The following is a 12,695-nucleotide window of genomic DNA, read 5'->3' on the forward strand; positions in this document are numbered from 1 at the left end:
ATTAAAATAGATATAAGATGTAGTGTGAACATAATTTCGTAATAATAAAAACCATTTAAAAATCAAAATACAATGAAGTACAAGCATCCACAGTGATATCTATAGAGAAATTTTTTCAGCATTTTATAATCAAATTGCCAAACCCCAAGACGCTGAATAACTTAAGATTAGCAAAAGAGATAGAAAAGGAGAATCCCATTTTACAGGAATCGTTTCAATTAAAACCAGAAAAATTGGCAAACTCTGATAAAAAGTGATCGACCTTGGAGTCACAAACCAAGGTCTGGCCTGCAGCGGAACTCTAGTGGGACTCGAACCCGTGACAATCTGCTCGAAAGCATAATATGCTAACTACTAGTCCACGCCGCTGATTATTTGTATTTTGTGTATTATTCGTCGGGGTGATCGGATACAAACTTTCAAAGATGCTCAAGAGGACCTAATGCAATAGAATTCCACGAAAAAGCGTCAAAGGGTATCTTTACATATGTTATCCCAACCTTTTTGCGGAAATCTATTGCGTAAGTTCTTCTTGAGCGTCTTTGAAAATTAGGATTTCTCGAAACTGCGTCACTATTGAGTGCAATTCACTGCATTATTCCGAGAACCATTCATCGGATGTTCGAATAAAATCGAACACGAAAAAGGCGGACAAGAAAAATGTAGACATCGAAAAAACGAACACATAAAAACACGTGCAAAAATACGGATATAAAAAATTTTCTGCACACGGACAAACCGCGTGCAGAAAAATCCTCATTCATTTTTTCATTAAAGTGCGAATAAATGCTTTTGTTTTAAACCTTTTCTTCAAAATTATGAATTGCATTGATTTCTAAACTATATATGTACAGTTTTAATATTGTCATTGTAGAAAGCCTCGGGTGAAATGTACTGGTCAACTTGTAATGTAAGGGATGTAAGGTATTTCACGCTCGAGGTTATTATCACTAGCGGATGATTAATACACACAAATCAGAATATTCTTAGTGAAAATTCCATAAATGCTTGAAGAGAAAAATTAAAGAGTGTTTTGCCTTCAACAAAACGCCTATACATAACAATTCGCCATTACTGCGAAGGGAACAATATTGAGACGGCGTGTCCGTGCAAGCGAACGACGCGGCGCACCATACCATACATTCCACTACCACTACCTCAAGTAGGGCCGATTTCCGAACTTAATTCGCAAATCCGGGTGAACAATATCAATATGGACAACGATTTGAATTTATTGTAGTTGAATTTTTGATATTTATTGTATTAAAATTTTAGTATACTAGCCGAGTCGCGATAATACATCTTATATATAATTTCGAAAGAGACTTTATATTACAAATACTGAGCGAAGCCGGGTAAAACAACTAGTATACAATATTATATTAACACAACAAGAATAAGATCGTAAGTGAAAGTAAGAAGAGGTTAGTAAAAAATAGGCCAGCTTTCAATTCGGTGCGAATTCATCAAAACAAAGGATGTGAAAGATATTAAGTTTCTCAAATGTGTGTACACATAAAATCGATATTCCAAACATACATTCAAGTAAGAAAACATCTCCTTCCTTCATATATATTATATATATTATAGAATTACATTGTTGACTTTTATTTAGGTATTATATTTAAATTTCTATTAACAAACCGCAAACTCAAACCACCGATCGTTAGTTAATTACTCAAAGTCTTCAAAATAATTACATACATACTGGAGATGAAATATTATATAATACATAAACACCAGCCTCCATTAAAGAGAGGGCACACGCGATGACGAAAATTGATTCCGACATCAATTTGTTTACACTCATCATAAAAACACACCCTCGACAACAATAAAACAAGAACGTTATCTAAAATTGAACCCCCCAACCTTTCAAAAAATCAAATGGAACCATTTTAAAGCTGTACGAAACACGAATAATAATAGGAAGAGTACGTAGGTACATACATACATATTATACATATATCGGGGGAATGACTAAGTGCTATAACTTTTTTTTACATAGCAGTTATACAGAATAGGATGAGTCAGGACATCGAATCTGTACGATCGTACCATATTCCAGCTCGTATCATAGACGTGTATCTCAAAATACCAAGAAAAATCAGCGACTTGCCAAACTATGCAAGTTTTACTATCGAAAGTGTACAAGTCTTCAGTGAGTCATACGAAAAGTTGTTTTTATAGAAATGTATAATGCGGAATTTGTCATAGTATTCTCAAATAAACAACTATTTATATATGGATATATGGAAACGGAAATTGTAAAATTCCTATTGAATTACAGAGTAATGCTTAACTTAATTTAAGAGTTACCCCTCGAGTTAGCACGTTTACGGATTGAGTGCCACTACTATTTGTAAAAGAAGGGAGGGGAGAGGTTATTTTTTATCATTTTCATATTTTTTTCGTTTTACTATTTCGATTCACAGATGTTGGAGTGCGAGATCCGAATCGGTTTCGAGTGGCTCAAGAGATTCGAGACGAAACAAGAACCTTTACAGTAATGGCGAAATACACTTAAGACTGCACGAAAATTTCGATGGACCAAACGAATGAATGCTTTTAGTACGAAATTTTGGTACGATTTAAAAAAAAATACACATCAAATTTTAATTTAGTGTATGTATGTACATATGTTTTATAATTTTGTTAACATATTATTTTGAATCATTTATTTATTTACATATTAGAATACAGAATACTCTAACGCATCACTGTGACCAGACATATAAGCATAATACAAATACTATATATAAGAAAATCAGCGAGACATCTACATATATTATAGATAAGAAATCATATTCAAATAGTGGTGACATGGTGAGTAGGATGGTTTTTGCCAATTCGATGGAGGAACCGCTTCAACAATGAAATCAGATAAATCGGCAAACTCTGATATGAAATGACCGACTTTGAGTCACAAATATCTAAATCTGATCAGCAGCATTAAAGATTATACTCAGAATAAATTATTTTCTCAGAATTTTCACTCCGATTTTTCTTCTGGGGTTCCATTAAAACTGAACGCATAACAAAAGAGCACACGACTATTGAAGGCACGACAACTAAACACATGACTGTTGAACACAACGACATATGACATGTGAACTTATGTACATACATACATACAGCCAGCAGTTTGGCTTAATGGTAGCGTATATATTTAGCACCACTGCGATCGATGGATCGACTCACCAAACTGCTGGTTAGATTTGGGGTTTTGTGACTCCAAATCGATCGTTTCGCTATCAGAGTTTCCCAATTTTATCTGATCATTGTTGAAACGATTCCTGAAAATTGGTACTAGATCATTTCCTGTTGTCACAAATATCTATGTGTATAATTTGTAGAAATTATGCACAGAAATCTAAAATCTATAGATGTCTCTATAATTTCGTGTTTATTATGTGTATAAAAATTGTAATAATAATTGTGCACAAAATCTAAAAATAATCCATAGATGTCTCTATGATTATTATTTCTGTACTTGATTAATTATTGTATTCGATGTTTATTGAACGTACTGTATACGTTGTCTGACCGTTCTCGTACGCTCGTCGCATTGGAGCGATCTGTAATGACGAGTGTACATTGATTGTAATAAAAATAAAAATAAAAAAAATTATATATATACCACAAGGTAATTGGACTATTCGTCACATTGGGGTGGTCACAAAGACAATTTTTGCCATGAAAATCGCGAATACACAATATTTGGCACTCAAGTTCTCGTTACTATGATAGTTATCGTTAGTATGATTGACTTTTCGGCTGCCAAATGTTCCGTTATAGAGATTTTAGTGACTTTGTGACGAGTAATTTGTGACCAGTAATCACCGAACCATACCACAAATAAAGCCCGCAAAAAGTTCGAAATTGTACATTTAAATACTCACGTTCTTTTGACATGCGTTCAGTTTTCTGGTCACCATTTTTTTTAAATTAATTAATTTAAGAAGCCTGCTATTAAATTTATCGTGTCCAAAAATAAAATAAAACCATTGTCAATTTAAAAAAAGTACTTTGAATTCGTTCTCTCTCTAAAACAATACATATTTATTAAACCAATAGCTATTATTTTCAAAATAAGCCAACATTGAAGTAGCAATCAAAGGACTCATAATAGGTAAATGAGATAAAAAAACCCTAGAATATTTATTATGAAGGAAGCAATTCCGACCAAACCGCAACAAAAGCCAGCCAAAACTCTCAAAAGGGGAAAAAATCACAAAAAAAATAATTAAGCAGCTTCAATCGTAAAGCAGAATAGCCTTCTATTATTACATCTAACATCGACGATGTTTCCCTAAATGGAGGAGAGCAGTTTCGCGAAATAAACGAGCTTTCGTTCGCGTGCTTTGCTCTTCCGAGACCCAATAAGGACTCTCCCTCTTCCATTCCCACCACCACCCCCTATCCGTTCAGTATCCTTGCATCAATCTTCCCGACTCGGCTTTGTTTTGTCCCGGTTGGTTAAGGGAAATGCGTTTTCTCCCGTTTTATGTTTGTATGCTCTGGGTATTCTGGGTACATTATCCCGTTATTTATCCAACGAATTGTAGCCATCGCGTGTTATCGATTTCAACACGTTCAAATTGCTCTCATTTATGATTTGACTTCTTATATTCCACCTGCCAGTTTCGTGAATCATTTGAAGAAACAAATCAAGGTCATGCTATTAAACCTTCGACTGCCAGCCAACGCCGATCGGCGTTTTGCCAACAAGTCCATGGGCCTGAAAAACGCCGATAGGCGTTGCATATTGAGCATGTACAAAGTAAACAAGAATACTACTTGCTAAGCCTTTAAAGGTAGCATTGAAAAAAAAAATGCATTGAACATGGGTCATATAATCCGTGTCATTCATTTTTCAACGTTTATAAAGACTCGTTTACACCGAAATTTCTGAATTTATAACCATAGCAGAATTACCCGATGGAAATCCCTAACTGCCGAGTATTTTAGATTGTGGCTTGGCATTTAGATTGTGCACGTTACATTTTAACAAAAATGAACTAGTTTTGGAAAAATACATTCATTAATAGACTTCTTTTGTTTATTTTATATTGTTGCAAGATATATTAGAGAGTCTAAACACACCTTTACAAAAGTCGAAATTCTCGGCGGTAGTTAGCCTAGGATAATGATATAGGGTTTGTTTGAATTAGCTACAGTTTTTATACCTGCTTTCTATTGGATTTCTAAATAATTCTAGTTGGAAATACTGGCGAAATTTTCAGCATGGTGGGCTTTCAACGGAAAACACGTCAGCACTCAAAGGGTTAAGAAAAACTGAACTTTAACGTCTTATAAGATTCCGTTATGCTAATTGGAATGTCGGTTAATGTCACCAAACTTGCATATGTACATATGTACGAAGACTTTTGAAAACTAGATTGCAGCTTAAGTTCTAAATTTTTAAGTTACAATTTTTAAATTATTTTGCTGCATTCAAAAATTGACAATTTCCGGTAAATTTTCAATCCATTGTGGAAATTTAAAGTTTCTGGATGTGTTTGGATAGCCAAGTTTTATGATAGTCTTTCATCATTTAAAAACAGTAGGTGAAAATGGCGTTTTTTATATCCCAACATAAAAAATCCCATTAATTCGAAATATTGCACAATTTCAAAACGCCATAATCTGAAATCATAGCTACTAGTAAGTATTTACTTTTCAAAGTTTGAGCTTGCGGAAGGTCAAGAATTGAACAGTCATCCAAATTGAGTAAAAATCTTAGGAATTTTAGTTTTTATCTTCACATACTATACTCAAATTTTGGGTATTTCGTCATAGTCGAGTACCAATGAAACGTAAAGGAGGTATGTAAAAAAGAAGTCCATCCATAACCCTTTGAATGCTCACCAGTGCTGATCGACGTTTTGCCAACAAGTAATACACCGACAGGCGTTGTATTTTGAGTATGCTAAGACCCGCTACTTTCTACTTTCCAGGTAGATTAAAAAAAAAATGCATTGAACATGTAATCCGTGTCAATGTTTATAAAGACTGGTTTACACCAGAATTCATAACTAGTCACCGGACCCAGAAGGTGCCGCGTATTGTTCAAAGGTTGTAAATGCATTGTTAAAGGTTTGCCGAACCTTTTTTACAAAGGATTTACAACAATGGAACAATGGATAGCACTGTGACTATCCTACCTATATTCATAACCATAGCAGAATTTCTCGATAGAAATCCCTAACTGCTGATAATTTTAGATTGTGGCTTGGAATTTAGATGTGAGCATTAAATTTTAACAACAATGAAGAAGATGGAACTAGTTTTGGAAAAATACATTCATTAATAGACTTCTTTTGTTTATTTTATATTGTTGCAAGATATATAAGACAGTCTAAACACACCTTTACAAAACTCGAAATTCTCGGCGGTAGTGATATAGAGTTTGTTTGAATTAGCTACAATTTTTATACCTGCTTTCTATTGGATTTTTAAATAATTCTAGTTGGAATTGTTGGCGAAATTTTCAGCGTAGCGGGCTTTCAACAGAAAGACGTCAGCACTCAAAGGGTTAAAAATACTCTTAGGACAAAATAGATTTAAAAATATAACCAGGATTTAGAATGTTAATGGAATGTCACAATTATCTATATTATATATTACAATTAATAATCGTTAATTGTCTAACATTCAAAGAGAATGCAAAATATTAATTGGAGTCGGCTTGCAGTAAGATATCGGCAGTAGCAAGGAAATAGTCACTCCAACTAATTTGGTTCAAACGATTTCCCATACAATCACCTGTGTATATAATTTCTCTGAATTCTCCTATGGCATTTTTAAAACAAATCCAAAACTCAAAGAGTTAAAATTCATTAGAAATCTCCTTCAATTTCTACATCAGCACTTCCTGATTCGAACGACCGTCCCCAAAACCAAAGAAATACAAGATAATCTTACCATTGCGTGGGGAGTTCTTTAGTCTCGTCCAATCCAGAGGGGGTGGCCAGGGTATCCGTGTCTCCACCGTCAGCATTGGAGATATCCTGAAGCCTGGGCCTCTCGATAGTGGTGACTTCTTCTATATCGGAGTCGATGCCCTGAGCAAAGTCCATATAGAAGGAGTCCCTGGAGTCGCTGGAGCCGCGCCGCAGCTTCAGCGACAAGTCCGGCGAGCTGTCCTCCATTCCGGACTCTTCTCTTATCACATATTATTTCAATGAACACATAATAAACCTAAAACTAGTGGTGTTAGTGGTAGTGGTCGCGGCTTGAAAGAAACGACGGATCCACAAAGGCGGTTGACCCCCGAATCGTAGGAACCAGTTGTAGCCCGTAGTCGTAGTATCAGCAATAGTAAGCGCGCGAAAGAGACGGCGATACGTCCAGTCAATGGAGCGACACGTTGCCGTCCCTCTCTAGCGTACTAGTGTTTACATTTTCCGAGTGAGGTTAGGTTCGGGGGAGGGCGGCGGGGGTGGGGCTGCGCCACCGGGGCGGGGATGGGGGCGCCGCGCCGACATCCGGTTTCAGTTTCCGGTTCCCGAGCGGTTCCGGTTCGAAGTTATTATTCGAATTGGTTCGACGCGCGACAACCCGTCCGCCCTCGTCGCGGTCTCACTCTCGTGTGAGACTGAGCTTAGCCGAAGAGCCTGCCGGCTGTCAGCGAGGGCGAGTCGCCAGGGGTGCCACACTAACCGGCCCACACCCAAACTCACCCCAACTCTCACCCTTACCCTCGTCCTCACCCTCGCCCTCACACCCACTCTCCCTTTTCTCTCCCCGCCCAGGGGTGAGCAACCGGTTGTTGCGTACAATGTGGACAGAGCTTTCGCGTAAGCTCCGTGCAAGAATTGCGCTGCTAATTCAATACGGCTTGCTAAATTGCGAACTTCTTCTTTTGCTTTTCCCCTTTTCCCTATTTGGTAAATGCAAAACTTCACGTTTTCTAGTCGTGCAGAATTTCAGTACCGGATCACGTTTTAAGGTCTGTTCATACCTATCCAGCACGACCCGAATCCTGCAAGTACGGACAGTATTCTTTAGTACATTCTATATGGACGCGCATGAATGCGTAAATGCGCATGCGCGAACGAAATATGAATACGTCCATATAATGTACCAAATAATACTATCCGCACTTGCAGGACACCTGCAGGATACGGGTCGTGCTGGATAGGTATGAACAGACCTTAGATTCATATTCTATTCATAATTATTAGAATACTAATTATTTATCTACTAGCTGAATCCGGCTTGCGTTGCAATGCCATAATAAGCGCTGGTACACACTCGGCCGAGTGTGTACGCGTTCGGGCGCTTTCATACGATATCCAGTATCTCGAAGCGCGCACTTTAAAAGCGCCGAGTGTGTACGGGGGGTAAGGCATGCAATTCCCGTTCCCGTTGCGTTCCAGTTCCCATTTACATATATGTATAGTCGATCGTATATAGCATGCTGTCGCATTCGTGCAATGCGATGTTACATTGTAAGGACGTAAAACAATTTCTTCATTTTTAATTTAGGTACTAGCTGAACCCGGCATGCGTTGCAATGCCAGAATAAGACATGGAATTCCCGTTCCTGTTCAAGTGATGGTTGGAGCTCAACTCATGTCTCTTCAAAGCCGTGTAGTCATCATAAACCAACTGGTAACATGGTTACCAACGAACACATTTCCTTAACACAACTTCGGTTCGATCGATCACTCTTTTTCTTTTCAGATTTTTTCTATTTGAAGTTGCCGAGTAGATTGACTTGAAAAGTTTTGTAGTTAATAAGAAAGTGAGGTTTTAAAATCTTTCTTCTAAAATCGTATTTTGAATAAAAAATTCGTCAACAGGATCATTTTCTCGGAGATACCCTTGATTCTCTTTTTTACACCTTCTTAATGTGTCTTAAATTCAAGATAATATTAATTTAATTAAGTAGCCAGAATTGATAATAAATAATGACTTTTGGAATTTGGGTTTGAAAATAACAGATGTATGTAAATATGTAAATGTTTATTATTGCGTCTATCACTTGCGTAAAGTAATCTGGTACCTATACATTCGTTATCTGTTATGTTCACAATTTCTACATTGTTATCCACCATTAATTTAAAATAATACAAAAATTATTTTTTAAGAACATTGTAAAAAGAAAAAAAATACCAAATAATATTGCTCATATTATATTTTACATTTTTACAAAATTATATATTTACATACGAATTTTTTTATCGAAATGATGAAGCAAACGAGATAAATTTAATAACATATGCGAAGCAATTGCGTTCCTCAATATCAATTGTAGTATAAAATGATCAAATGTAAGATTTAATACATATAATACGAATATATCAATACATACATATAAATTTAAATAGTGAGAGATTAATATAAAAATATGTATATAATGCAAATGTGAATGTCCATTAAATATCACTCAAAATTTTATCATACGCTGATATACATACGTATTATGAATGAATATGTATAATTTTTAACCATACAATTTTTATATCATGATAACTTTAATACTCTTTCCTACTGCAAATAACGGTACAATATGTGAATCTTCATAGGAATTAGCCTAATGTATCATATGTAACGTCTAATTTGGTGATTATAATGCCGTTTTATTAAAAATTAATAATTAATTAACCATCAATGCATGGATTTTTCATATAAACTTAAAGTTGAGATAAAATTAGAGGTAATACAAAATATTAAAAAGAAATCATCCCTACCAACTAAAAAACTTAGAGAATACATACAACTAAAATAAGTTTATCACTTCGTAAAGCTTTGAGTATATAAGGATTTTCAGACACACGATTTCCACGCTAACCCTCCACAAGCCATTGATACAATAAAATACATAATGACAACAATAACCACTGCTAGAATTACATACAGCTTAATATTCTTCCAAAACATTGATCGGGCCAAATTCCTGGAGGTGCTTCGGAATGACACAGACTGAAAATTAAAAATATAAACAGTCAGAACAATACATACATCTTAATACAATATTTTCGAACTATAGGACTCACATTGTTGGCCAAATTTTCAGTTTTATTTACTAATAACTCAAGTCGTTCACCACGTAGAGAAACATTATCTGAAAAAGCAAACAAACAACGAACGATAACATTAAAATCATACAATCTATACCTTGCATGAAACAATGAAATGTATATTTAACATGCCTTATGAATATGCAATTAACTTTTATGTTTGCATGTTTACTTTCAAGTGTGTATGTAATGAACAATTGCATGTTGATCAAATATGTAATTAAATCTAAAATAATCCACACAAACAATCATACCTATATTCTTCACCATTATACTTTTTAGTTCGTCCAATTCTCCGTGTACCCTCGATATAGTGTCGATATCTCTAGATTCACTATAGTGTTTCATTTCGGCAGCGAGTACTCTTGAAAATTCACTATTCATCGCGTAAGCTATGGCCGTAGTGGCCGTCTCACCGAATGATGCATTGAATCTTCTTTTAATCTCGTACAAGAACAGAAACGCACGAGATCTTTCAAATTGCTGCAAATAATGTATGATCACAATTAATTCAATTTTCCTTGTACGATATGAAACATATGATAATTAGATGGTTTACCCAGTCAATTCACTCTAATGAAAACAATCACATAGTATGAAATCTACAGTGTAATATCTGTTTGGCTTAATATTGTTTCACAAAGACTGTTTTTTTTTTTTTGCTTTATAAAATGCTATAATATATGTTCATATGATATATGTATGTAAATGCAAACCGATATATGTATTGATTTCAATTCATAATATTTGGTAACAAGATAATGTATGTACAACAAAAAGAAAAGAATTTCAAAGGTTAAATTGGTTATCAAAATGAGACAAAAGTTGGCAGATATAAACTATTTAAACTAATACAATGTTATACATTTTTAAATACAATGAATTTATACAATTTATAATGAACAGGGCCGACTCAAAGGTGCAGCAGATTAGGCACGTGCTTAGGGCGCCATAGACAAGGGGCGCTGCGAGGCGCCCCCATTTTTCTTTTTTTGATTATTAAATTGAAAAAATAAAAATAAAATAATATGGCTTTCTTTGAACTTATAAAACATTATATATTCAACTTCATTTTTCTACTCGAAGTAACAAAACTGATTGCAAAATATTATAATTTACGAGGAACGCAGGAAGTTGACTGTCAAATGTCAACGACTCGCGAATAAAACTTGTAAAACAGCAAACTGTCGTCAGTACAATTGGTAATTTGGAATTGTATTTTATATAAAATACCGATGAAACATATGTATATATACATATACATATATCAGGGATGGATTTGTTTCACAAAATTAAATATCTAAAATATTTAAAAAAAGAAATGTAACTACAAAATTCTTCAATTCATTGTTGAATATAAATTGATGTCTTAAATATACCGAATTTATTCATAGTTACCCGTATTTTATTCATTTTTATACTAAAAATAAAAATTTTAAATACGATTATTTGTTTTTGTCTTAATATATTTTTCTTCGAAATAAAATTTTAAACACATCCATGAAATTTATTGTTTATAAATTTAAGGGGGGGGGGGGCTGAAATCAATCTGCCTAGGGCTGCCATGTAGCCTCGGGCCAGGCCTGATCATGAATATGTATTATTATTTAATCAACATAATCGTATATATAAATGTGTATTTACTAGCGTTTTGTCTGTTGATATTAAACGGGTAGTTTTAAAAAAATGATAACGTGTAATTTGAAATACGAAATGAATTATTTTGTAAAATGAAACTTTTCGATTTAATTTTCTTATTATTATAATTATATATATTCGAAAATATTATGGTAAAAGCCACAAAGAAAATATTACCACATACATATGTACATATATACTGTTCTATAATAAGTTTAAACTTACATATAATCAAAACAGTTGAAAATGCTATTTTAAGGGAACATTTTTGTTTCCATAAAATTTATAAATAATTAAAAAAAAAAATTGATCATTCAGACATTAAAAAAAAATGTTCATACATATGTATATATAATAGTTAAGAGTTTGCATAATTCTCGATAATTTACGTCCTATTCTGTTTGTGGGCTTATCTGGACTCATTTAACAATGGCCCCTGATTGGCCAAACGTCACTGTTCATAATATTATGAATCATTCAAGAACGGAACTCACATCGTCCGTAATGCAGAAGTAAATGATGCCATTCTCGCAGACGTAGTGGAAGAGATAGTTTCCATGGGAATATGTGAGCTTATCGTTGTGTGGCGCTATCTTCGATAAGATTTGCTCGGTGACCTCAGCGAAATTACCAGCGCACGACGCGTACTTGGCCAAGACGACCGTCCCTCGGGATATCACACTATAGAGGAGAGGCATTGTCACCTGCAATTACAGAACAAAGGACTACTTGACATATACGCATTACAATGGTGTGCACGTTCAGCGAGCACTCCTACACGGAGATAATTGTTTTGATGAGTTTGATTCTCACGTTTGGGAGATCGAGGGTTGTGTTGTCAGTTGAATGGCGAGTGACGAGTGGCGAGTGGCGAGCGGTCGACGTTTGATGCGCGATTCGAAACGCGACTACGCCAATTCCAATGACAGCGACGACAGCTAGTAATGACAGCTGCTGCGCCTACACTTGTTGGCCATAAGGTCATTGGCCGCGACCAATGCTTTATTGTGATATTACTCATCAGTT

The 12,695-nt window shown here is 35.0% G+C and overlaps 1 protein-coding gene across 2 annotated transcripts; it reads right to left on the reverse strand.

Moving 5' to 3' along the window:
- Positions 1–8,957: 8,957 nt before the first annotated feature.
- Positions 8,958–12,688, reverse strand: Vamp7 (Vesicle-associated membrane protein 7). 2 transcript variants are annotated; one of them, XM_077436033.1, is made up of 5 exons: positions 12,483–12,688; positions 12,164–12,373; positions 10,286–10,514; positions 10,008–10,075; positions 8,958–9,933 (listed from the first exon to the last, which is right to left on the reverse strand). In XM_077436033.1, the coding sequence occupies exons 2-5, from the start codon at positions 12,365–12,367 to the stop codon at positions 9,778–9,780; spliced, it is 657 nt and encodes a 218-aa protein (XP_077292159.1). In that variant the 5' UTR covers positions 12,368–12,373; positions 12,483–12,688; the 3' UTR covers positions 8,958–9,777. The 2 variants fall into 2 exon arrangements, with proteins under 2 accessions (XP_077292159.1, XP_077292160.1); XM_077436034.1 differs by having other exon boundaries at positions 8,960–9,933; positions 12,164–12,394; positions 12,483–12,646.
- Between the last annotated feature and the right edge of the window lie 7 nt (positions 12,689–12,695).

Source organism: Arctopsyche grandis, chromosome 8, assembly GCF_051622035.1.
Source record: "Arctopsyche grandis isolate Sample6627 chromosome 8, ASM5162203v2, whole genome shotgun sequence".
Classification (NCBI taxonomy): Eukaryota; Metazoa; Arthropoda; class Insecta; order Trichoptera; family Hydropsychidae; genus Arctopsyche; species Arctopsyche grandis.

Bases quoted from the DNA above. Each gene is read 5' to 3' on its own strand.
- Vamp7 (XM_077436033.1), bottom strand. From the start codon at position 12,367: ATGCCTCTCCTCTATAGTGTGATATCCCGAGGGACGGTCGTCTTGGCC. The intron at 10,515-12,163 runs GTGAGTTCCGTT...CATTATTTGCAG, and splicing joins ACTTCTGCATTACGGACGAT to CAATTTGAAAGATCTCGTGC. The intron at 9,934-10,007 runs GTGAGTCCTATA...TTTAATTTTCAG, and splicing joins CTGAAAATTTGGCCAACAAT to TCTGTGTCATTCCGAAGCAC.